Source organism: Corapipo altera, unplaced genomic scaffold (genome assembly GCF_003945725.1).
Source record: "Corapipo altera isolate COAL_440 unplaced genomic scaffold, ASM394572v1 116, whole genome shotgun sequence".
Taxonomy (NCBI): Eukaryota; Metazoa; Chordata; class Aves; order Passeriformes; family Pipridae; genus Corapipo; species Corapipo altera.
The window spans coordinates 1,401,061-1,410,632 of record NW_020884953.1 but is presented as its reverse complement, the minus strand read 5'-3'; the positions used below and the strand labels follow the sequence as shown (position 1 = coordinate 1,410,632).

At 41.5% G+C, this 9,572-nt stretch overlaps 1 protein-coding gene across 2 annotated transcripts; it reads left to right on the top strand.

Annotated features, from left to right (window-relative positions):
• Positions 1 to 46: 46 nt before the first annotated feature.
• Positions 47 to 6,738, top strand: GLYATL3 (glycine-N-acyltransferase like 3). 2 transcript variants are annotated; one of them, XM_027663397.1, is made up of 7 exons: positions 47 to 981; positions 1,136 to 1,746; positions 2,521 to 2,606; positions 3,451 to 3,558; positions 4,543 to 4,669; positions 5,115 to 5,241; positions 6,127 to 6,738. In XM_027663397.1, exons 3-7 carry the CDS (start codon positions 2,529 to 2,531, stop codon positions 6,551 to 6,553), a joined length of 867 nt encoding a protein of 288 aa, XP_027519198.1. In that variant the 5' UTR covers positions 47 to 981; positions 1,136 to 1,746; positions 2,521 to 2,528; the 3' UTR covers positions 6,554 to 6,738. The 2 variants fall into 2 exon arrangements, with proteins under 2 accessions (XP_027519198.1, XP_027519197.1); XM_027663396.1 differs by having other exon boundaries at positions 47 to 1,746.
• The last annotated feature ends 2,834 nt before the right edge of the window (positions 6,739 to 9,572 follow it).

Genomic DNA, 9,572 nt, shown 5'->3' with positions numbered 1-9,572 from the left:
AAATAAAAAGTTGTAAATGCCCTGTTCGATTTTCTACTTTTTTTTTTTTTTTTTTTTTTTGGTAAAACAGCCTCCATGACAGGAAATTGAATAATTTTTATGAAATGTACAGGATTTTTTTGCACTTCCATGTTCACTGCTAAAAAATAACTCCACCTGATTTATCCAGGTGCTCGGGGAAACTACCTGAGAACATTATAGAGCTAAGCTCTGATGTCAGAGTTGTGTACTCACCTTGTATTTCATTAACTGTCAAATACCTTTTGGCTTCAGAGGATGAAAATGAAATTAAAAAATCTGTTTTCCCATGCATAATTATTTAAAAATATTTCTCAAATTTTTGATCACTTGACAAGGGGAGCATTTACTGACTTTACCCAAAAGTACTTTAACCCATGATTTTCCTGCGTACCAGCATCTTAATTTTTGCTTTGTTTCATTGAGGGTGATTTACTTGTGAGCAAATTACTGTGTGGGTTTTGAACTGCCTGAACCAATGGATACCTTTTCATTTTTTTTTTTAAAGTGTGGAAAAGGGCAGTAAGTAGGAGTCAGATACAGCTTCCACACAAGGAAAGCAGAAATAGTAGTAATTGAAGAAGGAGCTTCTGCATTACAGGGGTAGATAGGTACAGGTTAATTTTTTTAATTAACTATTTTATTTTTTTCCTGAGACTAGGTGATTTGTGATAGGCTGGCTGTTCTTAGGATGTTGTTATCTTGGGGTTGTCATGCACACATAAGCAGAAAAACATAAACCGGGAACATAAATCCAGACATTTAGGAAGTGGTCTTAGCTCAACTTACTTGATGTTGGATACACTTTATTCATGCAGAATGGTCAGATTGTGGCTTTGATGAGATTAGAAGACCCCTCTAGGAGCAGGTTCACTGTTGATCAGTCTGTGTGGAGCTGTGAACTTGTGTGATATGACCTGGGAGCATCTGAAACTTCAATTTCACAAGCCTTGGCTTCAAACAGTAAGTTATAAGCTGCAGATTTCTTAAGATATATCAATAACATTCATCTGTATCCCATATCAACCCTTTCTTATGTTCAAGCAAAACATCTGCATGTCCTCTCAGGTAACACTTCGATGTTCTTTCTGTATCGACTCTTCTGCCTTGTTTGTAGGTTATCCAGTCCAAATCCAGAGGACAGGATGGGTTAACATCATCAAACTGGACTGACAGGGACAACTGAAAACTCAGGCAAAAGGGGAGCAGGGCTGCCACCTCAAAGTGGTGCTTGGGGCCACTGAGCTGGGTTGGGTTTCTCTGGTCTCAGTTTACCTCATGGTAAGAACCTTGGCACTGAAAATGAGAACTAATTTCCCTCCCACTGAGAAGAAGAGATCATTATAAGTGTGTGCAAAGCATACCATTCACTGGTATAAATGCAAAGAGATTAAATGTCTTCATGAACAAATTTAAAGTTCTTTCTAGAACGTATACTCCTGAACAAGCCCTGTGTCACTTTTCTTACAGAGTCCCTCCTCCTCTGAAGGTGTGGCTGGCTCTGGCTTTTATTTCCATGCTCCCCCCAAAAAAGACAGAACAAAGCTGCTAGGAACAGTATACCAATTTAGAACAACTTGGATCAATAAATTTATAGGTTTGAGATTCTGAACGAGGACTCTCATCATTCCCTGTGCAGAAGCAGCCACGAAGCGGATGTATTTTATAGTCTCCTCACTTCAAGTTATTGTTGCACTTTGGAAGGGTGAGCTCCAAGACTGAAGGCAGGTAAGTTATCAAGTGGGCTATACATATCAATATTTTTTCCCAATCTGAAAGTATTTCCAGGCATAAAGGTCTTAGAACTGTCCTTAAGTAAAAGTAGCTGTGTATTCAAACATGTACTGATGCTACCTTTATAGTTGCACGTACAGTGATGCAGTGACCCAGAGACAGTTTTTCCATTGAATATGGTGAGAAAATGGAATGTAAGCTTCAAGGAAGGTAAATACCAACATGTAATCATAGAATCATAGGAGAGTTTGACTTGGAAAGGACATTAAATCTCAACTGGTTCCAGCCTCCTGCCATGGGCAGGGACACCTTCCAGCAGATGAGGTTGCTGATCTGTGATCCTGAGGGGTGACTGTTCATAAGATGTTCCTTAGTAGGAAGGTGGATACTTGATGGCTGCAGTAATTCTTAAGGTATGTTAATATTTATAACAAAATGCAGCAAAGGGAAATGCTTTTAAGATTAAATGGTGCACATTTAAGAGGTAAAAGAAAGAATGAACATTGTGTTACCTCTGAGAAACCTTAGGATTTGAATTCTTCCCTTAGACTTTTTAAGTAAAGTTACTCTTTTTTTTTTTTTTTTTTTTTTGGCTTCTCAGAAACTTTTTGGTTTTGGAAATTTTTTTGTTTGTTTTACACAGGTACGTTCTGAAGCAAGACACTTGTGGGAGATACTGTATTTTATGAAATTAGCAATTGTACCACTCAGTTCCTTCACATTATCTCTTTTTTTGAGTGAATCTTTATATTTTCTATGTGTTCCCAGCAAGAGAGATGCTGGTACTTAACTGCTCCAGGAAGCTGCAGATGCTTGAGAAAATGTTAAGGAAGAGTTTTCCTGAGTCCCTTAAGGTAACAGCACTGACCTGCATTTTCTGTGGTATTTCCATCAGTGGTTTTGGATGTTTGTCAGGGAATCAAAACTCTAGGGAAAGGGTTGCACTTCCTCTGGACTGACTGATAGTTGCTGTTTGGATAACTGCATCTGAGATATCATGGAATCAAGGAATGGTTTGTCTTGGAAGGGATCTTAAAGCTCATCCAGTTCCAACATCCTGGCATAGCCAGGGGCACCTTCCTCTAGATCAGGTTACTCCAAGCCCCGTCCAACCTGGCCTTCAACACTTCCAGGGAAGGAGCAGCCACAGCTTCTCTGGGCAACCTGTGCCAGGGCCTCACCATCCTCACAGGGAAGAATTTCTTCCTAATCTCTAATCTAAATCTGCCCTCTTTCAGTTTGAAGCCATTCTCCCTTGTCCTGTCACTCCAGACTCTTGTAAAATGTTCCTCTTAGATGTTCTTGTAGCTCTCTTAGAACCCCTTTAGGTACTGGAAGGTGCTCTGAGGTCTCCTCGGGGCTTTCCCTTCTCCAGGCTTAACAGCCCCAACTCTCTCAGCCTGTCTTATCCTTTGGTCCTGATTACTAACCTAAGTTCCCGTTCTTAAGAAAAGAACATTAGTCCACCTCCTCTCCATAGTGATTAGGGTTGACATAATTAGATAATGGTTTATCTTCATGGTATTGTGCCTTACTGGTCAGTGTGTAGGTTTCAGCCTACACACCTGAAGGGTTACATGAGATGTGTGTGTATGTGTGTGAAGCTTTCAGCTCTGTGTCACTGGTTCAGTCTCTGGTTTACAACACATGGTAGCATGTCTCAAACTGTCTTTCTTCTATTGGCTCTTCCTCCTGCAGGTTTATGGAGCTGTGGTGAACATCAGCCGAGGGAACCCCTTCAGGACAGAAGTGGTGGTGGACTCATGGCCAGACTTCAAAGCTGTTATCACCCGGCCACAGAGGGAGGTAGATAGAGGTGGTTTTTATCTTTCTTTCTGAGAGGTGGATCCAACATGACTGGAGCCTTCCTCCCAGCTTTCTGAGAGCTTTATGGATGGAGCCAGCTGTATCTGGGAAGTGTGTAATGGGGAGGTGGGAACCATAAAGTGCCATAGGACATCCCAGTGGGTGCCAGCACAAAGCACACTATAGGGAGTGCTGCTTTTTCCTGAGACGTTCTGCCTAGGAATTCTAGCATGAACAAACTTAGTTATGAAATACATGCTCTAATTGATTGTAATTAGCCTGATTACACTGATTGAAGATTAACTTACAGAGTTTATGTAGAGACACATTCTACTTGCACTCATGCCACTTGACCAAACCTCTCCAAGGATTCTTTGGTCTTTCCAGCCTTTGTGCAGATAGACACACAAAAAAAGAACCTTAGTGACCTTATGGTGGGGCAGATGCTGCTACAAGGTGAAAGAAGGGTCCTTCTGCGTTCCTGTGGTTCATTACAGGCTGTGCTACAGAGGGTTTCAGAGGGGGCATTGCCATAACTCCCTCTGTCCACTGTGATAAAGCAATCTCTGAGCTGCACAAATTTGTGCATGCTTCCCCAACTCTAGGCTCAGATAACAATCCCTTCTTCTTGTAGGCTCATATGAGGTACAACTAAATCCTTGTCGAGGTCTCTGGGACAACCAGCAATGAAGGAGTCAGCACAGGATGCGAACAATCCCCAGCTGGCAGTTTGAGTGTTTCCAGCCTGTTTTGGAGAGTAAGATGGTGTAATAGTATTGATGAGGCCAGACTGTTTTATTTCAGCTCTTTCAGGGGCAGGGAACATATTTTGTTTTCCAGAAGAGGTGTGGTCTGAAGACCTTGTAAACCAAATACCATTTTTTAAGTCTGGAGTTGGCCTTTAGTGAGTTTTGATTCCAATGTGAAAAATCTGTATGTGGGAAGGGGCAGAATTTGTAATTCTTCCATATTTTTTCTCCCCAGAATGAGATGGATGACCTTGACCATTACACCAATGCTTATGCAGTTTTCTACAAGGAGCTGGAGGCTTACTGGGAACTACTGGAAAACACAGATGCCATCAATTGGGGACAAATTTTTCAGATTCAAGGTGCAGTCCAGTTTTACTTGATTCAGAGTAAACAGAATGAGTAGTTTTCATGGAATATAAACTTTGCCATTCTGCTCTACAGAAAGGGTGGGTTTTTTTGTACTTAAGCAAAAATCAAGATCTAGGATATGGAATTTTTTTTAGCTTTCTGAATTTCATCCATATCATATTCACTACTACCATTTCAAGTTCTGCTTTCACATAGATGAAGTTATTTCATTGTCAGGAAGGGATGCTTATTGATGTTTAATTTTGCTACTGGCCATAGGATTCTGTAGACAACATACAGACTGAGCTGAGCAGTAAATAATGTGTCATTAGAGGTTTAGTGAGAGCCGGTGTTTGAAAGCTGAACTCAGACAAGACCTAAAAAAAGAATTTAAAAAACAAACAAACAAACCACTTTATTTGTGAAGTGCCTTAATATTAATCTTTGTATACACAGGGCTCCAGGATGGAATATGTGAAATATCCAGGACTGTGGCTTTATCCAAGCAGGTAGATGTGATGACATCCTCTTTCCAGATGGTTATCCATCCAGACCCAGATATGCTGCCAGATGTCAAACTTCGGTATGTCTGAGCACTCCATGTCATTTACTGAAGTCATTACTGTAGTGATGTATTTCCTAAAAGTACTTTTACATCCAAAATATCAGGAAGACTGTTAGGCTTTCTCTGTGACTGTCTCAAAAACCTGACTGAGGAATCACTTGGTAAGGAAGGAACTATTAAATACTTATCAAGATTTTGCTTTAATTAGTCAATCACTCTTGCATTTTTACATCTCAGGATACTCCCCATCCCCTCCTCCTCGTGTAGACATGGGATCCACAGATCTGCTCTCCATGTCCTTTGACTTTCCTGTGTCAAAGCTTCTTAGATTTGATAGGTGGATCTTGGATTCCTGCCAAATTTGTTTTTCACAGAGCAAGCTTTACACAACTCCTTGAATCTAAGTTTTCTAACATGCCTCTACTGGTGAAATATTGGTCTGACATCAGAGCAGAAGAGTAGGGGAACCAGAGGCCTCAGTCTTCCTATAAAAAATTTCTCTGCAGTGTATTTGAAATCCAGAAAGAATCTATCAGTCTTGGAGGATGAAAGACTGGAAATGAAATCCTTTCCACTCTTTTGTGCTACCTAATGTCACTCACTAAGGCTCCTTGCCTTTCTTAACATATTCTCCAGTCTTTCTGTAAGGAATAAGGCACTTCTGGAGTGTGGTGAGTGGATTCAGGAGCTTATAGAAAACAAACCCCCAAACTGGAGAGGTGCTGCCCTCTACAATTATTTCTAAATCTGCAGCCAAATGAACTCAGCTTGCTTTGATTCCCCTTTCTGATACAGACCTGGAAATCTATTTGGCTGGAGAAGGCAGCTTTAAATGTAGTGCAGTTGCTTGGAGAATGAGGGGCACAGCTTTGTGCCTAACAGTCTTTCTGTTCTATCCCTTAGGATGGACCCCAAATTGACCTTGGCTCACCTGGATGTCTCCCATGCCGGCCTGCTCTGCAAAACCTGGTCACGGGGAGGCAACCCAAGGTGCCAGAAGTATCTTGCTGGTCTCATTTGCTGCTTCCCCAGTGCCTGTGTCTTGGATGAACAAGGGAATCCCCTCTCCTGGAGCCTGACAGACCAGTTTGCCACCATGATTCATAATTACACCCTACCAGAGCATCGAAGGAAGGGTTACAGCAGGCTTGTGGCTACCACTCTAGCTAAGACATTGCACAGGTGTGGCTTTCCAGCTCAGGGTAATGTCCTGGAGACAAATATCCCATCAATAACACTACTGAAAAGCATGAATGCCCAGTTCCTTCCCTGCTCATTCTTCCGAGTGATTCATACACCTTTTCATTTTTTAGCCAAATCTCACTTGTAGGCAAACCTCACAAACCTACATTCAGATCAGCTTTTTTTGCACTGCAGGAGAACTTTTGTGGAATTTAATAACTTGGGTGAGATCAGAAATCATAGGAGAGTTTCTCGTGTAATCCTAGAATCAAAGGTAGTAACTGCTCATGACTTCTGTGCTCGAGGAAATCTGTGCTCATGGCAGTTCCAAATGACTGGGTGATGGTTCTAATGTAATAGTTTTGTTGTAATTCAGTTGAAATTGTGCTGCTTCTGATGGAAGAATTATTTCTTCTGTATAACCATTTTCTAGAATATCTACAGCAGGATCCTTGGACATCTCTAACCCCATTTGTCTGTTTTGGAATAAGTCCTCAAGCCTCTCCTTTCCCTGATGTGGCCTAAAAGAGATTAGTCTGTGAAATTAAGCAGAGAAATCTGCAAGGAGCTGTCTGAACTGAAAAAAAAAGCTTTATAAAGAAATCTTTTAATGTCTAATACAGCAACAAGTCTGTTTATGCTTATTTAACAAGTCTCCTTTATGCTCAAGACAAATCTATCTGTCCATCTGCTACTTGTGGTAGAGCTAAACATGCCAACACTGGATGAAATCTTGCAGCACTGCTGGTAAGGTTCCTCACAGTCCTCAGTTAAATACTTAATGGGAGCTATTAAGATTTGGCCTAAAGCTTGTGTTTATATTCTGAACTGAAAGGGCACCTCACAGAAATTCTATTCAGAATAAAAGGAATCTCTTTTTGAAAAGGAGATTATCTAAAGCCTAAGTGGGAACCAGTTTTGCCAGTCCTGCCTGGCAAAGGAAGGAGAGCAGAGGGTGGAGGATGGACAAAGAACAAAGAGTCCAGGTGGTGGAAAGGGACCCTATGAAGCTCTGCAGGTATATTCCTGAATTTGTCTGTGAAACAAAGATGGAAACAGGGAGACAAGCCATGGGGGGGAAAGGGAAAGAAGATTTGCAGCGTTAGTCTGTTGGAGAAACAAGGTGAGCCTTGTTTCTCTACCTGAGACAACAAATCATGAAATTCAGGGAAGGGACTTCTGAGAACAAAGCCTACAGAAAGGCTCTGAAGGAGGGCAGAAAGATGGATTGAGACACTTAATTTTCCTAATAGTCAAATATTCCATTAATATTTTAGCTTTCTAAGGTTTATAGTACTTTAAATATAAAATGGCATTTGTATGTGCAGTGCCATCTGAAAGACAGTGTGTGCACCTGAGTCACCCATACAGGACGGGAAGATTCGTTTTTGGAAAACCAAGCCATGATTCTACTTTATAAATTTTTAAAAACTGTTTTTTGGGGTTTTTTTGGTTTTTTTTAAGTAAAGTAGGCAATCCCCTCAGGAGAGAGCTACTGGCACACAACAGAGATTTTTTGCAAGCCCATAGAAAAGTGAGAATTTTGGGAAATGGATCAAAGGCCAGTTTGGATTTAAGGCAGCCTAGTATTTTAGGAAAACTGAATTTATCAACATCACTGGTTTTTTTTCAAATCCAGGTAATTGGATTTGGTAATTCTACTATTGCCTTCAATAGGGCCAGATGTCTACCTCTAGATTCTTATTCAGCCTAATTAGACCATTTTTACAGAAGCTGTGGAGATCCTACATTTAATGAGAAGGAGAATAATTTCCAGGTAACTAAATCCAGTGGCTTTTGGTTTGGAGACAGAAATTAACCACCTGATAAACAGAGACACCTCAGCGAAGGGCCTGAGGTGATCATGCACCACAGGGCCCTGCCATGTGAAAGGCAGAATTTCAGACTGCCTCAGCAAATAGAGGTTCTGGAGGAAAGAGCAGGGTCAGTTCAGACAAGGCTGTGTCAACTTTTTGATTTTTGGAATCTGCAGACTCAGTACTGGAGCAGGCTGTGGCCCCAGCAGAGACATTTTGATGTCCTTGCAATGAAGCCTTACAGAGTCATCCATGATCTTGTGCCTCTCCATAACTGCTTATTTTCATACTCCCAAACAATAAGGATTATTCATAACTGAGATGATCTCTTTTAATTGTCAAAAGTATTTTTGAGATAAATCAGAAATTCTGTGGTGATGTGATAAAAGGGCATCTACAGTAAAGAGAACGAGTTATGTAATACTTGAAGTTTTCCTCCTTTTAGGTGGAGTTTTGTTTAATACTTGTCATTCTACACCTGGGTTGAGGTTTAGGCAGAGCACCACCAGAAATACTTGACTGTATGGTGGGACAGGAGGAAGGAAAATAAGGTTTACACTGTAATGTCTGGGAGGGTCATGTCTGATCTGTGATGGGCGTGTTTCCACTGATGTGTAAAGGCTTTGAACTATTCCAGAAACTCTCCATTTTTCTCAGTCAATAGAAGAATGAGGAGAGAGGTGACCTTGTCGTGGTTGGCGAGGGAAGGGTCCCCTATGCACCCCATAGTGATCACTCAGTAAACAATGCTGTTCATGTCCCCAGCACCTGGGCCATGAGCCCTGATGTGTCTGGGTGGCACCTGAGGATGCTGGACCTGAACCAAGAGCACCACCCAACTCCCACGCTGCCCTCAGGGGCAGAGCAGTTGCACAGGCTTGAGGAAGAATCAGCCCAAGGCTACTTTGGCTCTCAGTCAATTTTAACTTCCTTTCACAGTTGCCAGGAGGTGGGAGCCCTCTGTCAGCTGGAATTTGCACACAATGTTTATGCAATGTTTAACAGCCCCTTAGAGGGTTCATTACAAAAGCACCAGCCATTTTATGCAGGTGTACACTTTATTTTTCTGAGCTTATCCATTTACAGGAGATTCAGGAAAAACCTTGACCCTCTGGACTCAAGTCAACTTGGCTTAAGGTTTTTCCTGAGAAGTGATTTGCTATAACAGGTAAAGAACTCTGATTTCTTTGCACATGGCAGTGGAAGGAGTAGGGAGAAGAGCCAAAGGAAGAAACTGCAATGAGGCATTGGGGAACAGGATACCCAACCCAGCTTCAAAAACAATCTGACTGAACAAGCCCTTCTGTTCTAAAGACCTGAAGCTCTGAACATCCCCCATTCACCACAGAG

What these genes read in the sequence shown, in the direction of transcription:
- GLYATL3 (XM_027663397.1), top strand. Translation starts at nt 2,529, where the DNA reads ATGCTGGTACTTAACTGCTCCAGGAAGCTGCAGATGCTTGAGAAAATG. An exon ending in TCACCCGGCCACAGAGGGAG is followed by an intron (nt 3,559 to 4,542) that starts GTAGATAGAGGT and finishes TTTTCTCCCCAG; the next exon opens with AATGAGATGGATGACCTTGA. An exon ending in ACAAATTTTTCAGATTCAAG is followed by an intron (nt 4,670 to 5,114) that starts GTGCAGTCCAGT and finishes TTGTATACACAG; the next exon opens with GGCTCCAGGATGGAATATGT.